The 21,418-nt window shown below is 39.8% G+C and overlaps 1 protein-coding gene across 3 annotated transcripts; it reads right to left on the bottom strand.

Annotated features, from left to right (window-relative positions):
• Positions 1-137: 137 nt before the first annotated feature.
• Positions 138-21,365, bottom strand: MTF2 (metal response element binding transcription factor 2). Of its 3 annotated transcripts, XM_072127380.1 has the most exons (15): positions 19,878-20,133; positions 16,358-16,556; positions 15,804-15,885; positions 15,300-15,395; positions 13,839-13,939; positions 11,579-11,727; positions 9,494-9,589; positions 7,277-7,345; positions 6,987-7,110; positions 5,885-5,952; positions 4,718-4,885; positions 4,349-4,454; positions 4,056-4,114; positions 3,882-3,977; positions 138-3,310 (listed from the first exon to the last, which is right to left on the bottom strand). In XM_072127380.1, the coding sequence occupies exons 1-15, from the start codon at positions 19,880-19,882 to the stop codon at positions 2,953-2,955; spliced, it is 1,776 nt and encodes a 591-aa protein (XP_071983481.1). In that variant the 5' UTR covers positions 19,883-20,133; the 3' UTR covers positions 138-2,952. The 3 variants fall into 3 exon arrangements, with proteins under 3 accessions (XP_071983481.1, XP_071983483.1, XP_071983482.1); XM_072127382.1 differs by lacking the exons at positions 15,804-15,885; positions 19,878-20,133 and adding an exon at positions 21,257-21,365; XM_072127381.1 differs by lacking the exon at positions 7,277-7,345 and having other exon boundaries at positions 19,878-20,134.
• Positions 21,366-21,418: the final 53 nt, after the last annotated feature.

Below are 21,418 nucleotides of genomic sequence, written 5' to 3'. Positions count from 1 at the left end.
TATTGCATATTATAGTGTGTGAACATTATTTGTCATTTAGCTGTGTATAACTTTGGGGGAAAAGTTTTTTCACCACTTTTAAGGAGACTGAATAATGCACATGATGCATTCATCACTGAGAACAATAAGCGGCACAGTGACTTTCTACGGTAATGCACTTTAATGACGGGGTTGCGATGAGAAGGTAAAGTTCAGCTGTATTACAGAAAGTAGCATTTTCTTTAGAAGATAAATAAGACAATATGACATGAAATCAGTGGTATTTGTCATTCTAGAAACAAAAAATATCCTAATAAAAAAGTGACATTTTAGGACACTGTACAAAATTTTACAAATATTTGTTGAACAGGTTTTTTTTCTTCTTTTTTTACAAAATAAAAAGCTAATTTTAACCATTTAATTGGCTGAAAAAATATATTGTCTTTGTGTGTTTCTTACAAAGCAGAGGCACACGGAGAACAATGATCAGGTAGGAGGAGGGGCAGACTCCCTACAGTCACTAATGAGGTCTAGAGAGGTCACTCCCCCTTTTATATAAAATTAATCACCATATCTTAAAATAAGGGTCAGCAAAATATTACATAAGACATCTGCATCGCTGGATGTACTGGATGAGTCAATACTGCGAAGGCTTGCAGAGTTACAAAAGGAAACTCCTTTCCTGGTCACAACAATTGGAAAACTAAAAACAATTTATTGCATAGATCACATCTGAAAGGAAACCATTAAATGACATTCTACCTAACTAGGTACATACAGCGGCCAGGGAAAAAACATTTTACAGGGAAAAAAAAATACATTGCTTAAAGGCATCAGTGCCGGGCAATGCCTAGTAATACAGAGGGCAGAGACGGCTACAGCCCCACAGACATTACTTATAAAGTAAAATTCATTCTCATCAGGATGAATGCACATAAATAATCCCCCCCACTGCTACAGTATCCAATCGTGTTAGATCATCCTGGCGCCATGACTAAGGAGCTCCTGATAACATGCTCCCTGCAGATTCTGACATCTTACCATTTGCATAATAAGTTCTCCAAACTCTTTTTATATATTTAAAAAAATTAAGTTAAAAAGGACTGAAAAGGGTAAATGTGGAATATATTTACATTAAACTCAGTGCCATTTCTGTGGCGACAGAAATTGTGTCCAAATTAAAAAGCAGGATAGAATTGACTTCATTCGTATTAAACCAATTTATTATGAGGGAGGAAAAGTAACATGGTCAGTAAAGCAGTAGATCCATGGGTTAAAGGGTTTGTGATGGCAGAAAATTAATTTGGGGAAGTGTAGAACTAGTTCTTTTTGGCTACAGGCATACAAGGCATGCTCCGTCTGTGAATCCTGGTACAATTCGGCACTGCTGTTTCATGGGAAAGAAGGGTCACCATGCATCATATACCACTATGATGCATGGAGTCACATCCTTTGCAACGTTGGTACCAGGAGATCTCGCTAGCAGTAATGGGTCGCCCAAAGTCGCACGTCTTTACTCTTTTTGTTAAGCTTATCCCCCCACACATGGGCATGACACCGCTTTGTATATGGACATAACATTAAAGGAAAAATAACATCATCAAAACCAAGCATGATAAACCAAGGACACTTACTCAAAGATCCAGTCACTGTGACTGGTAATCAGTATTTATTATCCATGGCCTCCTTTAGTCTTAAATCAACTTCTAAATTTATCATAATGAACCTGAAGGGCTCCTGGGAGTGTGCCCATGGTTTATCATGCTTGATGTCCTTAAACAGTACAGCATTTTTGACACACAACTGCTGACAGTAACATGTAGAGGCCTGTGATTGCAGTTTAACTGGACCTGGGTGTTCATGATGCATACAAGGCCAGTACCTTTATATGCCGCACCCAGGACTCCCCACAAAAAACCCTTACATTTTGCTCAGATGGCTTTAACATGAAGTCAGGAGAGCAATAGAGCAATGATTAGAGTAAATGGGGAATGTGCAGTGCTACTGGGCACATTTACACTAAAACAGTCAGCAGTCCTGAAAACGCAAAATCAGACTCCCTGTATGAGTAACCAAGCATGGGGAAAACACTCAGTTTTAACCCTTTAATGCTGTGATTTTTTTTCCCATCTGATTTACAGTCATACCTTGTACAGGTCCTGCACCTGGTTTCAATGCATCTTTCCTTTAAGAGGCTTGGCCAAATGCAAACACTCCTACAAGTAAAATGAAGATTTTACCCAGACTGGACCGTCTTATCTAGACTCATCTAGAATGATTTTGCAGATATTAAAATCAACTACACTTGACTTGTTTTTTTGTTATTATGCAGATTGGGCCAATCCTTCATCTTTCAGTTACAGTAGAGGTAGAAATGGTCTATCCACATTTTATTTATGATAAAGCCACCAGAGAGATGGAGGGTCATAAAATAATTAACATTTTGGAAATGTCCCTTGGATGCTATTGCTCTTATTTGCACCAATAAGAGTGTAGGTAGCCCTAACATGTCTAGTAACCATTAGTGAGAAGGGTCAGACCATTTTGAAGAATAAAAGGAATCCTAAAAAAAAAAAATTTGCCCATTTGGGAAATAACGGATTTGGATTTACCTGGTGCATTAGACAGCAAGGAAACAAAACTTGCAGTTATGACTAAACAGTGCCACCCGCTCTAGTAATGGGTATACCGGCACTACACACAACCCCCACATCACATAGAAACACACCAATGCTGGACTAAGAATACTGTAAACCACGCCGTTCTCACAGATGTGCACCGCTGCAGATATTTGGTTAAAAGCAATGTTCTCTATTGTCACCACTCAAATGCATTAAAAATAGATCTATATTTTTGCTCTATTCCAGCACCGCCTTTTGTACAAAAGGTAAATAAGTTATTCATAACTTCAAAAAAAGAAAGAAAAAAAAACCTGGGTGGAAACAAAGAAGATTTGTCTGTCCAGAACAGAGGTCAGGAGGCAGTGGCACCATCCCACTCCACAAGATACTGCACCTTCCCGTCAAGAGTTACTCGACGAGCCAAAATGCGGTATTTTTCGCCACAAGCTATTCTGCCAGCTGCCCCAAAGTAATTTGTAATAGAATTCTTCAAATGATGGAGTTGTAAATCATGATCCGCTACATTTTTTACTATATCGGCGTTGAGTCCCGTAAGCTCAGGATCCTCCTTTCTTTCATCATTCCTCGCGATATCCGAGTTGTGAGCTTGAAGAGCTTTCCGGGGATGGCGACCTCGCTTTTTCGGTGGCGGTAGGGGGGTAGACCAGGAACGTCCCGTGCGGGTGACTCTTCTCATCTCTGATGAAGGACTAAAAACAAAAACCACACACTGAGTTTTACATTTCTAGGTTGCACACAAGCATATTTGAGGCGATTTACATTGCATGGTTTAAACCAGCAACATTGCTACTTGCAGTGTTAGTAGATCTGAACCTTTGCTATTGGCAATGGGGGTTGGAGGACTGCAGAGAAAAAGTTCAGTCACTGCAAATCTACAGAGGAAAAAACTGCTGACTATCCCTGAACACATTTTGCAGCTTTCCATTATATGTGGCCTAAGCCTAAAGATGTTTTCTGGTATCAATATATTGATGGCCAATCCAATGGAGACCAATATGTGGCATTCCTACCTATGAGCTGCTTGAAGACTGCACTGTATGACACACAGGCAGCATATGAGTAGAAGGACCACATGGACACTGACGCCAAAGCCACATCACTCAGTTTGCTGCTATCAATATACATGATAATGATCAGCAGAGTGATCTCATGACCTCATGTACAATGCTTGGACACTGTCTTTAAAATTTACCAATACAGATTCCAAAGATGCTCATCTCCAAATCCAGAACAGATTAGAGATCATAGATATACATATACCTGGAAACGTTGGCTGAGGTAGTTTCTTTTGAACTGGCAGCTCCATTGGACTCTAAGTCAGAGTTACTTGATGAAAAAGTGCTGATGTCAGCAGTCCTAAAATAATTGAAAAAAAGATTGCAGAAAAATGCGTAGTAAACAAACCTATATCAAAAACAAGAAATCTGTTCTTACTTTCTTTGATCTGACGTGTCTAAAGCATCAGTCCTCAATACTGCATCGCTCTCAATTTTCTGGGGAAAAAAAAAAAATTATAAAAGGTAAACAGAGGAAATTGGATTAACTTTTGAATGACCTGCATTGTACATGTATGGTTATTTAGAGCACCCTTCATTAACAATAACTTGTTCTGGGCCTGATTCCGAGATTTTCTTTAGATTTAACTGTAACATATAAAATGTAGGGAGCAAACTATGTGCAAACCAGCCAAGAATGAGTTTGCTCCTATCATACAATTTCCTGCTTACCGGACATGGAGAATTACAGGTGTCATTTTGTAAGATCTTTCTTCTGTGTGAACCAGGAGGACGACCCACAGGTTTCCTTTTCTTCACTTCAGTGTTATTTTCCTCCCTAGAAGAAGTATTAAGAAATTTCAACCTATTGAACATTTTTGACAAGATACTAATAATGTCACATTTTCTCCTTCTCAGGTCATGTATGGAAATAAACATTGTTTTTGGTAATGTGCCAAAATATAGAACAAGGTCACATGCGACTCACACACGACTATCTCTAGTGTCACATGGAAGCCGTCTGTCCAAGCCACAAAGCATGTCTTTCATAAGCTAATCCAGCATTTTGATGGTGACAGACATAATTATGGTTACACTTACTTTGTAACAGGCAGAAGTTTTGATGACTTTCTGCCCTTGATCTTAAACTCATGGGATGTGCTTTCTTCCTTCTCAAGTTTTACAGCAGCATTTGGAGGAACAGGAGGAACCCGAATTCTTAGACCAAACAAGTGTTTTTTCTTCTTAATTTCTTTCCCAGACATAAACCTGAGTACAGATAGAGTTAAACAGTCTATGTTACAATACAACTGGAAACGTTTCAGAAGTGACTGTGTCACCATGCCCTTATTTTAAAAATCAGGACGTTATCCAAGGTTTCAATGTTCCACTAATAAACCAACTAACGAAATTGAAACCCTGCACAAGTTAAAAATGGCTCTGACTGATGACTGCTGTGAAATAGTAAATTTGTATATATTAAGCAAAATATATTTTATGATCAAGTTACATTTTTCAAAGTTATCAAGTGCGACTTTAGAGAGAACCTGTAAGGGGATCTGAAAATGTCCCCACCATCAGGTTAATGTCCTTTTCCCATGGTGCCCCCGCACCAACATTAATTTTGCATAAACAAATTAACCTTAACCAGTCACATGGGGGCAAAGAAAAACTTCAGAGTCAAGCAGTCATTGCAGTAAAACATGTGCAATTTGGATGGCAGTTTAGGAGGGAATCGAGCTTATTTCACACATGTGAATTATACCTCCTGTGGACACGCAGGTCTATAGCAGCTCTGACAACAACCAAGTCTATTAGCCAAGCTTCAAATGTTACATCCATAGACTAAGAGTGTATAAGAAAAAGGAAAGGGGGGGGGGGGGGGTCGGTCTGCATGACTCATAAGCCAATATGAAAAAACACTTCAATAGTTAATCAAAATAACACTAATACATATACTCAAAGTGGTTACATTTTCCTGCGTTACATAAGGCTAAATGCACACAACCGCATGCTTCATACTGGCCGCAACTCGGGGAAGTTGCCGGCTGCTAGAGATGGGATAGGAGCTGAATGGCAAATCTGGGCAGCAATAGGACCTGCTTTATCTTTTGTGATGCAGCCACATGGTGGCCATGAGCTGTCCACAGTCTGCGCGGCCAGAACACAGCTGCCATATACAGTCACCTGCATGACACACTATTTATACATTTATTCCTGTCGGAATAAAAAAAAAAAAAAAAAAAAAAAAAAAAAACAACACCTTACATAGTCTTATTTTCATTTAAAGCATCCAGAATATGTTCATATCGTTCTGCCTTCGGTATATCTGACAGCTGGAAGAAACAATAAATTGTTGTAAAATTCTTTAAAAAGGGCTTTTCCCACAAAAGAAAAATTCTCACATTTCAATCCCCTAGTGATAACACAAAGATCGTTTTAACCCCTTACTTTACAATGTTACAGTTTTATTTCTGTTTCAGCTCCTATCACTCCCTAGGCTGCTCAGTGCAAAATACCACGCTGTGGGCAGGGCCTCTCCAAGCAGACACATTATGACCCATCTAGTTCTGTCGGGTGACAATGTGCTTATATTATCAGGGTACAGGTGTATACACACTTTCATCTGGCTACAGACATTGTATTAACACACTGACACAGAGAGGAGACAGATCAGAGATGCATAAGATTACACAGAGGCTGAAAGACTTTTACACTGTGACCTCTGCTACATCTCACAGATACGTGCCTGCCTCCCCCTTCCCCTGGATCACTCATCTCCTTGTAGTTTGCAGCTCCTTTCTCTCTGATCATGATCTCCTGGCAGGAAGTAATCAGTGTCTCTGAGCTCCGTGCAGGGGGCGTGGCTACAGGCTCAGAGCAGAGACAGACAGAAATCCTGATTTAGAAGTTACAGGGTCGTGTCTAGGGGCAACTAAAATTGTGTACAGCAGGACCGATAGAGAAAGGTTGGACTTATCTGTGAAATGGTGCATTTTTGTTATTAACAGTGAATTAGCGAATGTCTTATGTTATCCTGAGTACATATAAGAAACTTGTCTTCGTGGGAATACCCCTTTAAGGCTATATATTAAATTATATAGAATTAATATTTATATATATTTTAATTATCCAAGCAAAAAAAAATAAAAAAAAAATCCAACAGATACTCAGTCCACCATTTTCTATCGCAGAAGTCACACCATGCAAAAGAATGTGCTAAATTGTTTTCATATCTTCTGTAGACAATAATGGATAAAGCCGGAACAGGTAAATTTTTTGGGCATTAATCCCCATATATATGGAGAACGTAATGTAATTATGTATGAACTTTATGAAGTATTCATAGAAAATCACTTTCGGTACCTACCTCACCAGGATGCAATAGATCCCAATTATCATTTATATATGTGATGAGTTCAAGTTCTGAATCAAAGTACTTCTTCTTATGAATGACACTAAGATTGTATAGGCAGAGATGTGCTATGTCTACCCTAAGGAACAAAAACACAAGTGCTTCAATGTAACAATACAATCAGGCTTTAAATCAAATAAGTAGCTGGAAAATAAAACTTACAAAAACTTTAGATCTGTGTGCAACTAAAACTACACAATTTGTAATTACGGCAAAATCTAATCCTTTTTAATATGTAAACTTACCACCGTAAAGATAGACGTTTGAGGTATTCTGGTCCAGAATTGCAGACTGAACAAATAAATGTATAAAACCTGTAGAAATATGTGATGACAGAGCTCAGCTAATAAATACTTAATAAATCAAATAATCTATAATATAACAGATGTGTGTCTTATAAGAACTTCTGACCGCATGATGACATGGTATAAATTTATATAAGTAACATCTATAGTCATTCTTTTGCATTATCTTCTGAATTGTGCTTAAATAGGACTCGATAACTCTGGCTTCTATTGGACACCGTCAAGGAGGTTTGCTGTACGTTTATTTTATATGACTGTCCCAACTTTAAGGAAATCTACCATCAAAATCAAGCATGAAAAACCAGGGGCATTTACTCATAAAATCCAGGCACTGAATGTTAATCATGTTATATTTTTTTAGACATGGCTTCCTTCCTTCTAAAGTCAACTTTTTAAATTATGCCAAGGAGCCTGAAGGGCTCAGGGAAAGAGGGGGTTACCAGAGCCCCTCCGTGTTCTGGTTTTGCAGGCTGGGTGCACCTTGCAAATAGCAACAGCCTGTGAATCTGCAGCATGGTAGGGCTCTGGTTATCCACCCCCCCCCCCTCCACAAGAGCTCATTAGCATTTTAATTTCAATTATAAAAGGATATCCGAAAAAAGAAGATTACCACAGTCACGGTGCCTGGATCTATAAGTAAGAGTCCTTGATGCCGGATTTTTGATTAGAATTAGTAGATTTCCTTTAAGTGCAAGAGTGCACAGTGCAACATTTGAGGAGATTCACCCTTTTTAAAGCCAGAAAAAAAAAAAATTATATCCTCTTACTTGTCTGTAGGATGAAGGAGCCTGCAAGATAAACCACAGGCTGCTGTTGCAGTTTTCTCTCCTCTTATCATTGTGGTGAAGGCTGTACAGATTTTCACCACATTATTAACCACTCATCCAGTTAACAGCACACAATTTTCAAACATACTTTCGGTATCCTTACGGTTTTCTAGATCTCTACTTGCTGTTATTCTGCAGAAAGCTTTTATGTCTGACCATGGTCCGTTTCCTGTTCATTGGTAGTACAGAGGTGCACGGCTCGTTATAACCCACAGCTCTGATTATTCTGTCCTAATGAGCCGTGCACCTGGGTGACCACAGTCAAATTTCTGTTCACTGGAAGTAAACATACAAGAATGACAGCAAGCAGAGATCTTGGATCTGATGTGAGGATTTGATACCTAAAGTATATTGGAAAATTGTCTAACTCTTTATAATACAAAGCAATACATTAATTTGCTTTTTCATGCGAATCCCAGGACGAAAATAAATTCTTGCAGTTACAGGAAGGCGTCAGGAAGAGACATAGCAGGTTGGAATGATGATGAACGGGGGTTGGGGGGAATAGGTGGTGTGCCGAGAATTTGGTGGGATAACCTGGTGTCAGGTGTCCTTTGAAGTTTGGATGACACTTCATAGTTCCTTGTATTTCTATATTTAGAATGTATTTAAAGGAAATATACCATTAACTAGAAGTACAACTGAACCTTCTCACCTATTGTCCTCTTCTAATTGATCCCGGCAGTAGTCTTCTTCAAGCTTGACACACCGTGCTTCTACTAGACTATTTTTTTCAGGTGATCTCGGCGTGTCAAGATTAAAGACCAGTGCAGGGATAAGACGAAGAGGAAGACAGGCAAGTATGTTCAGTGCAATATTACTTACAGTTAGTGGTAGATTTCCTTTAAAGATGCATTATTTAAAAGGGATGGCCCTACAGTTAAAAGGACATTTACTACCAGGATCAAGGATTGTAAACCAAGCACACTGACATACTGGTGTGTGCCCTCTCTGGCCAGATCTGCTCTTCTTTAAGCTTTCTATACTTTTGTTTTTAAGAAAAAAAAAACTGTAAAACGTATGCAAATGAGCCCGAGAAGCTCCGGGCTCAGTTTAAACCCATGGAGCCCAGAGACCCTCAGGCTCAGTTGTATGATTTTAAGCACCTTTTGTTTAATAAAAAGCTGGGAATAATAAGCTAAAAGAAGAGCATATCTTGCCAGAGAGGGCACACACCTGCATGTCAGTGTGCTTGGTTTACAATCCTTCATCTAGGTGGTAGTTGTCCTTTAAGACAAGCTTGTTGCCTATATCAAATTATCTCCATCTAAACTGACTTCATCCCTGTAACATAACATAGACTGTAAATCAGTCCATCAGTATATCTCACCTGTCCCCATAAAGCATAGGTTTCTGCAAGCATTGCACACAGGCCTCATGAAACCACTGTTTGCATTTACAACACTGCAGCATCTTTAGGTACCACCTGTAGATTAAGCAGAAAAAAAGATTAGAAAAAAAGCATAAAGTACATACAATACATTTTTATTAATACCTCAAAAAGTCAGAACTTCCTACGTGTATGGTAATCCTCAATTTAGTTGACACCTCCCTCTTATTACTTTCTTCAGGTACAACTATGTCCTTCTATACCAGTGATGGCGGACCTTTTAGAGCCCGAGTGCCCAAACTACAACCAGAATCCACTTATTTACAATGAAGTGCCAACATGGCATTTCAAGCAGTAACTTAATGCTACCTGTTCTTAAGCATCATTAAATTGTATTCCCGCCCCGAGGCCACCAATACCGCTGAAATAAGGTGGACAAACACAGACCATCATTGTAGCTTCTCTTCAGGAAGAATGGTGGGTCCAGCAGGAAGACCTCCAAAGAATATGCATTTCTGTCAACACCTTCTCACTTTTCTTGCAGTTCCAAACAGCCAAGTAAATGTCTCTTTTAGGCTACATTCACACGAACGTATGAGGGACGTATATACGCCCCCCAAACACTTCTATGGGCTCACGGCCCTGTAAGGGAGCGGTACAGTGCAGCACACATGCAGCACTGTACTGCTCCGTAGCCCGTAGAAAGATAGGACATGTCCTATCTTTTCATGTAATACGGCGCAATGCGCTTTATATGCCTATGGAGAGGGGCGGGGGTGAGCTGCGCTCATCCCTTGCTCCTCTCTGCAGCACCGATGTATGCCCGCCATACATCGACGGTCATACATCGTGTGAATGTTGCCTAAAATAGCGCTGAGAGCAGCATCTTTTAAGTTGTGTGGGACTACAGGAAGATTTGGTGGATTTGGTCCTGTTTGGTGAAATTGGGGCAATGGCCTGAGTGCCCACAGAGATTGCCTTGAGTGCCACCTCTGGCACCCGTGCCATAGGTTCGCCACCACTGTTCTATACAGTGGTTCGATCTCTATTACAGAGTTCTCTGTCCCACAGAGGAAGCCACCGCAGAGTCCAATCTGTGCTGAGCCTCTCTACATTAAGTGAGCACCGCCACACCGGAGTGCAGGAGAGGGGTGAGTACAGCACATTTGTTGTTCATAAACACCACTGCCCCCCTTATTTATAAACGTCTGATGCCTAAGGCCCTTTAAATGGGATTCTCTCTGATCTAAACGATCTCAAAATGGAGCTTTAGGTTTGGATTTTGAATAGTGAAGCCAGGTCCAGTCAATCCAGGAGACAAGCATTTACAGTAATCTTTTGTTTCAATAAGTTATTGTATTTTGCTATGTTTTACATAAATATAAACAAACAGACCTTGGTGTTGCTACTAAGAGAAAGATGAGACCAAAGTATGGTTGATCAAGGTACAGTTGCTGAGTATTAAACAAGTAACATGCAATACACTTGCCCCTCTTGATCTTCAACCCCCCCTACAGCTAGTCTCATTTTCGCTCTTTATAATATACCTATATATATCTATATATCTATATATCTATCTATATATATCTCTATCTATCTATATATATATCTCTATCTATCTATATATATCTCTATCTATCTATCTATATATATCTCTATCTATCTATATCTCTATCTCTCTATCTATCTATATCTCTATCTATCTATCTCTCTATCTATCTATCTCTATCTCTCTATCTATCTATCTCTATCTCTCTATCTCTCTATCTCTCTATCTATATATATATATATATATATATATCTATCTAATATCCATCTATATCTATCCCTATCTCTCTAATATCTATATAATATCTATCCATCTCTCTAATATCTATCTATATCTATCTATCTATCGATTTCGGTTCTCCAGACACCAAAACTTAGCATTGGAGTTCACCTCAATGGCAATTGCAATTTTAAGAACCTTAATGTCACTAAAGAAATCCTAAACTAATAGAATGCTAAGAAGATAGAAATCTATGCTGAAACCTATGTCCCGTCCCCAGAGCATATATACACAAGTTATACAACATAAGTACTTACTCTCCTGGGCCTCCACAGTAGCAGTAGCATTGCTGTACATTGGTCTTGTGACCTACATCCCACTCTAAGCTGTCCATATTATAGGGCAGAGTTTGCTTCATGACTTGCAGGGCTTTGGCATTTGGTCCTTTTTTCAGTGCTCCTCCTCTCTACAAAAGAACAGAGGTACTTCAATTTGAGGTAAAAAAAAAATAAAAAATCAAGTAGCAACTAAAGACAGTCATCTAAGGAGCAATGACAACCATAGGCAATGATCAGAGACGCACTTCTTTGACCGTACTTCAGCCCATGCAAAAAGTAATTAGAGAATTTTTTCACATCCTTCTTCAATCCTTTGGATCCTTTAATAGACCCCACTTCATAGATTGCGGTGCAAATTTTCGCTAGCTGGCATTATTATCACCAAATACATGAACTATTGGAGACTTTGTCAGGGTTTGTACACCAGTTTTCTGCTGTACAAGCCCTGAAATAATTGCCTTCACTTGCAAACTGCCAAGAAATGTGATTATTTCCCCCTATACATTGCCTCCACTCCAAGTGACCATGGAGGGGCATGAAGGAGGAGCCCCTCGCCTGAGCACTTGCTACAGCCAGCGACCATTCAAGCCTTGATGGTCACAGGTAAAAGCGTGACCTGGCTTAGAACTGTATGCCAGTGCAGCCGTCCTGCCAAATACATTAGGACGCAGGAGCCTCCTGATGTATCCGACACTGCCAAAGAAGCAGGGTCTCAGGAAGTGCAGGCGTGTGATAGATCTCCTCATTTAATTGAATGGAGAAGCACCTATTAAAGGACACAACGTTTACCACACTATGGAGAACCTTAAAGGTAATCTTTAGTTTTAGTAATGCTTTATTGTGGCTTATGATGGGAGATTTACACAATTAAATATCCACAGCAAAGATTCTTTTGCTCTTGTAGGATCAATGGTAACACTTTTGTGAATGCCAGTAAACATTTCAAACATTTGGAATGAGAAATCAAATAATGAAAACAGTTTTGCAAAGAGCTTAAACCTTTATTTAAAAGGTTTACAAACAGAATTTAAAAAAAATGTCAATATTGAGAGAAATGGACTACATTTATACACTCACTTTGGATGAACTTTATGGACATGTGTCTTTTTACAACTGTATAAACTATGTAACGTTTCACCTTTAAGGAAACACTTTTGACTGTAAACCCAGCGCAGCATGCAGCTCTCCTTTTACCATTTACACTTTTCATAACTTGAATCAAAAGTATTGTATGCATATTTGTTCCAGCAAAACAGTTTCAGTTCCCTTGCATAGCAAGACATATAACTGGGACATGAATTTTAAACAAAAACAATGGCGCAGATGCAAACGAAAATGGATAAAGCAGAAATCACATAAGAAAAAAAGTGTATGAAGTACAAGAGAACTTATACAAAACTGTTACACAATTACGCAGTGTAATCTCCTGGCATAAGGTTATCGAGCAGATCGTACTCTATCTATCTGCAGGCAGTTTATTAAAAAGCAGGAGGCGTTGAGCAGATTGTACTTAGCATATGATCTGCAGGCAGCATGTTATAAAGCAGGAGGAGTTGAGCATACTGTACATACCGTAGGATATAATCTTACTTTCCACCAATCTGAGATAAGCACAGAACAAACTACATGCTATGTGTCTGTAGACAGAATGGCCGAGAGATCTAATTTCAAACCAGCTTTTGCGCTTCCAAAATCAAACATAAGCAATTTGATTCCAATATATTTAATATCAATGTTCAGACAATGGAAAAATGTTATATTCTTCTTATAGTCTAATATGGGAAATTATAAAGAAAAACAATACTTCAATAAGTATCATTATGATGACAACTCAGTGTTGCCGTGTCCAGCATTGTACTAATTACTCAGCAGTGCACCTAAATACATTTACATAAAAGCTCATAAAGTGCCTTACACAATTAAGATTTTGTTTGTGGAATGATTTAGGTGCAAGATGGTTCCATCAAAACACCTAGGCTGATCCCCTTTATCTAGCTGCCAAGATCACATGTTCATTTTGGGAATTTACAAACAAACTATGCACCGCACATTTATGATGCATGCCCTGAAGTGGTAAAACCAGACAGACAAGACTACAACAAATATAATAGTAAGCAAAAACAACTAACCATCATTCAGATACAAAGATGAAAAAACATGTCATTCTGAAAATAGAAAGAAGCCATTTAAAAGCATAAAATCCACTGCTTTACTGAATCCACTCAAAGCTCTTGAATACCTTGGTTGTAGTGGCAAACACACACTGCCGACACAGCCATTTCTCATCTGTATCAATCAAGCTGGAGTCAATCCTAGGAGTATGGCAGAGCTGGTGATAACCTAAAACCGAATCCCAAATGAAATTTGTCTGTTAGGCTTTGAAAGAACAGAGACATGTTATATTTTGTCATAAAATCATCACTTGACAGAAAAGTATATGAATAAAGGATTGTACCCAGAGACCTTAACATAATACATCTGTTCAACAACTGAAGTCAGCGATCTCCACTGTATGAAGGGTACAAAAATCAAAAATTGCAAAAACTGTAAAGTATTTGTGTTATACAGGTAATCCAATATTATATTGTGTAATGTTTCATCAACCCGAAAAGGGTTCTTCTTCAGACACCGATTGCAAGATGCATAGAAGGCGTCTTCTCTACTGTGGAATGTCCGCACCTCTCCCTTCAGCCTGAACTACAGTAGTATAACTGCTCATTTACTTATCTTCTATGCTATCAGTGTCCTAAGATCATCCTGTTGCAGACCGAAACATTACAGAATCTAATATTGGAATGCCTGTATATCAAAGACTTTTTACAATTTTTGCAAAAAAGGAGTGCCGAATTTTTAGGATTGATCCTCCACAGGTTGGTAACCTATTTGAGGCACCGAGCTACCCCGAGAGTGACGTGTATTCTTCTTCTACAAGAAAAGTACAAAAAAAAAAAAAAAAAAAAAAAAACTTTGTTCAGATTTACAAGACATCCAACTACTAAGCTTTAGGTTTCCAAAGAGTTGAATGGAAGAGTGGACCCATTGTACAGCCAAAGATGCTTGTACAGTTTTACACCTTTAAAAAAGTTATGTGTATTATTACACATGATTCTTTTCCCCTTTGCAGGATCACAGAAAGTGCCAAACACAGCCAATAACAAAGCTCCTTACAGCCAATGTGATGTTAAACAGCCGTTTTTTTATTGACTGATGGTACATTCGAGGCTGCAGATGACATATGCACCATAACCAAAAGGGCTTCCCACCACTGGTATCCCTCTGCAGGAGACAGAGCAGGCATTCCCTGTGGAACAGAGCACACAGGCTTCTCGCTGCAGCATCTAAAAACACAGACAGAAGCCACAACATTCAGCCGCTGCTCCCATTCCCCTTCTCCCTCCTCCAGAGATTGCACAGGAAACTGATTAAAAACAGAGGGAGGGGCAAATAATGCAAGTAGCCACTAGACAGACAGACAGAGAGATATATATATATATGTATGTATATTACAGAATTGAAAGTTTTCTTGTATATGTCAACAGCTCAGACTCCTCACGGTCACCTTGATGTGAATAGGTTGGGGATCACAACAGTGAGGCAAAAATGCTAAGGCAGTAGTAATCTATAAATGTGGATCGATAATGCAGGGGTTACTCCACAATTAAGAAGGCTCTAGAGATTTAAATATAGAAATAATACAGACCTTGCCCACACTTGTCGCAAATAACAATTTCATTTGGTGCTTCAGAATATTCCTCCTGACATATTGTACACACCATTTCCCCACTTTCAGTGGCTCCTAAAGTAAACAAGGCATAGGTTTATCACATCAAATCCTAGAACAGCCTGCTTCCCACAATAAGGATGAGCAAAAAAATGTGTAATGTATATGGAGGATACCAATTAACGTCCCTTACCCATCCAAACACACAATATTTTCTGGGCATTTGTGGTGTTATGTATACGGGTGATCATAGAAGGCTTAAGGTTGGATAGAATGTTGCAGTAGTAGTATTTTCATTCCTTAGGCAAAAAAAACCTAGTATATGTAGTCTCTAAGGCGCCACTTCAATGGTACCATGATGAAGAACCCCATAGATCTGCTATTCATAACTTCTAAGAATAGGTCAAATATCTCTGGCCTCAACCTGCAGCCACCATATAGTCAATTTCTTAAGAGAACTTTAAGCCATTCTAGAGCACATACCTGTCTGAATGTCTTTCCACAGCACCCAAAATTTGGAGCTATCCTCAAATATGATAAAACAGCTCTTGTGATATTTATTTATCTGTAACAAAAATTAAAAACAGGTTGTTTCAGTTGCCATTAACATTTAGCGCAACCGGAATATAAAAATAAAACTTACACTATGCTGCTTAATGTTCAAAACTGTGTATGGCTAGATGCAATACTACAGACAACTCAATAACTAAAATGTTGTGGTTATTAGGAACAAAGCAGCCATGTTTCCATAATCCTGCACACACCCTGTACAATATTCACAATAGTGCTTTGGCCAACAGTGGTCCTCTAAAGATTAGAAGGAGAAAGCAAGTTGGCCACACTGTCATGCCATTTATAGCAGTATGTGGCAGAGACTTGCTTACTCTAATGCCCTGTGATTTATTTTGCCCACAAAAAAAACCCATATAAAACCAATGCGTACATAGCCAAGACTGGAGATTAGCAGTAATCTGTTCCTGTCCAGTGACATCAATCCCAATTCTAGGCGAAGACTTCAAACTGCTAAAAAGATTTACCTTTTCGATAGTTCCAAGATAAAATAATCCATCTGACCATCTTGCTAAGACATCCTGACCTTCTTCAAATTTGCAAGTTTGTCTCTTAGTCTTCTGTCCATGCCGTACAGATACTTTAGTTAAGGACTTCAAGGCCTTCTTATTTTGCTGGAAAGGGGATCTTTTAAGGACCAGTGACTTGCCTGCAGCAGTTGCGTCTCTGCATGACACAAGTTGGAAAAACATGTCAGTAAAATACATAAATGATAACTCATTTTCTGCATATGTAATTCTTATTACAGTATTTTTGGGACTATAAGGTGCACCGGAGTATAAGGCACACCATCAATAAATGCCTGCTGAAACGTCTAGGTTCATATATAAGGCGCACCGGAGTATAAGGCGCACCTGATTAGAAGGATGAATGAGCAGCAGGTGGCAGACCTGTGTACTGTTCAGGTCAGCTGTTGTCTGTAAGTACGGTTCATATATAAGGCGCACTGGACTATAAGGTGCACCTTAGATTTCTGAGAAAATCAAAGGATTTTTAGTGCGCCTTATAGTCCGAAAAATACGGTAAATAAAATGTTAACAGTCCACTAGAGCCGTTGATAACAGTTTCAAATTCTTGGCGCAGCACCCTCTGGGCTACCATGATATTATTTGTGGTCTAGGCAGCACAGATGTGAGCGCAGAACACAGCCTGCTTCCTGTTTAAGCAGACAAAGAGCTACTAACTCCATGCTCTCCAGTGAGTGCCCTAAAATAACATCCAATGTGACAGCACATGTACAGACAAGTGTAAAGAGTCCAAGTCCTTGTGATTGCTGCTCCACTCTCTATTACATTTGGGCATAGCCAGTCTACAGTTCCACAATACAAACATAAGGAGCCTACATTGATATGGTCATCCACCAGCTAGGGTGCCATCACACAATTGCGCTTTGACTCAGCGTTTCATATTTTTTATGGACTAGATAAACATCGTCTTTCAGAAGAAACTGACCAAACCGTTCTTCATGTCCTGGGGAATTATTATAGAAGGTAAACCCTTAGAATCTCCATAGTGGTTTTATATACACTGCATGGTATGCAAGTATATCATATCCATACTCCAATTTCTCTCTTCTAAGCATTTGGTTAGAGCAGCATTTGGGTGGGGGTTTTTAGGAGGTATGGGCAAGTTAAAGTTATAGTTTCCTTTATTATTCATGCTCTCCTTTTTCAGTGTATCCTAGAGTTTTTGGCTATGTAAGCCATATTGTTTGTTGCTGTAAAACACCAATAAATAGTTTTAAAAATATATATACATAGAAGCAAAGGCAGATATAAATCCAGCCTGATATGACGGGAGTCTTTGTATTATAGTGAAATATAACACAAGTACTCCCCGTCTCCAGGCTGGACAGCAGTGCTGGGGCTGCAGTTCAACTGTTAGAAAGGGACTCCTTGCATCATATCACTATGATGTAAGGACTCCGGTCCACAGTATCTGTAGCATACAAGTGTGTTTCCACAGACAGAGTGTTTGTGTGAAGGGGACCAGCGCAGTTTATTTAAAGGGGTTCTCCAGCAACCTACAAGTTAGCTCCTATTCACAGCATAGAGGCTACCTTGCTGATCTGTAGGGGTCTAATTGATTGGACGGATCTGAGATTAAGAGATCAGCCGCTTCCGTATGTGAATGAAAACCTGTACATTTGTAATGTGGCCTTTATAAACCAGAGACTCTGGAACCGCATTTTCAACAATATAATCTATACATCTGGCTGTATAAACACAAGCAGTTTACATTGGGTAACGTTACCCCAAGAGCCACATATCTATACAACGCAAGACATGAAGAGGCCACATGACATGACACCTTTTCACAGTAGTTATTTTTTTATTGCGGAAAAAACTCTTACTCCCTAAATAAAAATAGATGTAATTATTTATGTATAAAGCCCCATCACATTAATCAGCACTTTCCTGTTACATTGGTTCAGATGTATAAAAACTTTCTAACAGCATATACTGTGACAGGACAGTCAGAGGGTTCCACATTTTGGTGCACATTAGATTCTATGTTTTAAAGCCGATCTATACATGATTGTATGCTGCTCTTGGACTGTAAACAACAGATCAGTGGTCCATGTGTCATCAATGCTTGATGCTAAACCGCATGGCAAACAATGTCACTAGCTTGCCCCAACCTCTAAGTGTTACCTAGCAAGTGAACCACAAATACGGGCCACGTGCAGAAGACACCTGTGTGCCATCCATATTTTGCATATTACACATAGACTTCAGACACATGCAGGAAAAGGACCTGCTCTGAGTTGTCTACAACCTCCACACAAGCCCGTAAAAGCGCATTCATGAGGGCTTAGTGGTTAATATTTATATCAGCATCTGTTATTAAAACTGGAATGCTCCAATGATAAATATGGCACATCTTATGACATTTTTTTCTTGACACCTTTGAAAAGTATCCAGCGTGGCACAGACATGTTCTTATAGGCACATGTCAATATATTGCGTCAAAACACTTGACAAATACAATAGCAATTCTGCTATTGGGAGGAATTAATTTACATTCATTAGTAGATCCCATAAAGCACAAATTAGAAAAAAATTCTATGCATCAAACCAATATTATACGATACTACCAGGGTCACATACAAGTATAGACATTCACCTTCATATAGAAACATAGCAAACCAACCAAACTACAGATGGAAGTGAACGCAAAACAAGAGCAACAAAAGAAGCAATAAAATATTTAAAATTTGGTTCATTCAACACCTATTCAGGTGAAGATCTATGCAGCGAGTCCAGCGAGGAGGAAAAGAAAGAGGAACTTATCTTCAGAAACAAAAGGCAGAACAAAGGCTGCGGCAACCTGGCTCCCAGCAGGACACAAAGAGCCGCTATCCCTGCCTGGATCCGAGCCCCAGCCCGGCATTCACCCTGCATGCACCCACATTATACACTGCAACAAGAACGCCAGGCCATCTGATGGACCTGATGCATAACAGCCTTGTTATATAGACGGGTTATATACATTGTATGGCCAGAACCAGCACAGATGAGCTGGGACCCCCTGGATACACAGGGAGATCAGATGTCTCATTATCTCTTACACATTACCCACAAGGTTATTTCTTCGCAAAGTTGTTAATCTCATTTCACGGAGTCAGTATATTATAAGACGTGAAACTGGATTTGCCTAATATTTGAGAAACATTTGAATCAGCCAAGTGATATGAATTCCAGTCACTGGTTATTACATTATTACATTTCTGTCCAGTCATTGTAACAACCTTGTATTAGGTATAATGAGAGTCCATGGCCAGTGTTACAATGGCAGCTGCAGGTAATAAGGTACAGAACCACACAGCTAGCACTCTAACTGATCACATGACAAAGAGGCTGCTTTAGTACCAAGCCTTGTAATTACCACACTAAGGTCATGGTGGCCAGAAAACCGCATAGATACCACAGCAGCGCCCTCAGCTCAGTACACGACACCCCGGTACCGGAGCAGTCCTCCGCTCACCTCATTCGGTCACTTCAGTGGTGCAGAGCGCCCCTCACAGCGAAATCACAAGGCCACACAAGGCAGCGGTATCCAGTAAGTCCTTTGCCCCGGCTCCAGGCGACGGCCTTTAGTACATAAACACGGCGAACGGCCCGGTACGGTCGCAGACCTTCGCCATTTTGGTTTCCCGCGGAGCGCGCAGTGCATTGTGGGAGTAAATAATACAAACAGCCTTCACCAACGGCCATACACCTCCATAGAGGGAGCCGCAGGGCCGCGATCACGTGATTCAGCGGTGACGGCCAAGGCGCCATCTTGGAAAAGGGCAACAGAGATTTCCCTTTTGGTCTGCTAATATAGTCTTCTGGCGATTTCCGGTCACCTTATAGGGTGTGGTGAAGAAAAAGCACAATGGTCTGGGAGCTGGGGGTAAAACCGCAAAAAAAAAAAAAAACGCTAACTAACGGAGTTTTAAAGCATGTATTCACAACAATACACAAAATAATGCGGTTTTGTTACAATTCCGTAGTTGCCCTTTTTGATGCTAAAAAGCATTTGAAACGCTTCCTATAAGAGCATATGAATTTTCATCAGAACACATTCATTGTTCACTATACGGTGACAAACGCCACTTGTGAATGCAGCCCTATGAAAGTTTTTTTTTTTAGGCGCAACAGTATGACAAACATACACACACATATATATATATGTTGCCATTGCTGGAATCAGCAGGTCTTCTACTTAGAGGCACAGAAAACCAAGACGCTGATGACCTGGACACATCTCGTGTACTAGGTTTTCCCTGTACATTACAGCGGATCAGCCATTAAAGGCGGACTAACCTGTTAGGCCCATTCCACACTTGCGTTGCAGATCACGTCAGAGTTTGATCAGGGTGCGATCAGGGATTGGTCAGTGAAAAACGCACATTTTGCATCAGAGTGCAATCAGTTTTCAGTCAGAGTTTGTTCAGTGTCTCAGTTTTTCATGCGCGTGAAATGGACTCAGGACTAAGCTCTATCTTTTCTATGGCAATTGATGCGAGAAAAACGCATTGCACTTGCAAGTGTCTCAGAGTGCAATGCGTTTTTGATGCATCTCCATAGACTTGTATGATGCGTTTTTCACGCGCGTGACTTGCAAAAGTAGAGAATGTGAAGATTTAAACGCGTGTTAAAAAAAATGCGCCTGTGTGCGTGAAAAAAAATGCAAGTTTGAAAAGACCCATTGGGTACAATGGGTCAGAGTGCAATGCAAGTTCTGTGCGTCAAAAGCACGCGTGAATAACGCAAGTGTGAAAGGGGCCTTAGCGTGACTATGCTACATATGGACATTGGCCCAAATCCACATTTCCAAAAATGCACTTCTGCCATAACTTGCTGTAAAGTTGGACTTGCCTCAACCTGGCCTCCTCCCACCACTTCCATTGAGTTCAGTTCCTTCCCAGCACGATGCAATTACAGGACTGTAGTGGTAAGGAGCCTATGTAGGAACGCTGTGGTTAATCACTAGCATCAGGCTGTTACTCCCATTGGTAACGCCCAATTGTCAATTTAGTC

This window comes from Engystomops pustulosus, chromosome 10 (genome assembly GCF_040894005.1).
Source record: "Engystomops pustulosus chromosome 10, aEngPut4.maternal, whole genome shotgun sequence".
In the NCBI taxonomy this organism is placed as follows: Eukaryota; Metazoa; Chordata; class Amphibia; order Anura; family Leptodactylidae; genus Engystomops; species Engystomops pustulosus.
The sequence above is the reverse complement of the archived record's forward strand: the minus strand, read 5'-3'. Positions and strand labels throughout refer to the sequence as shown.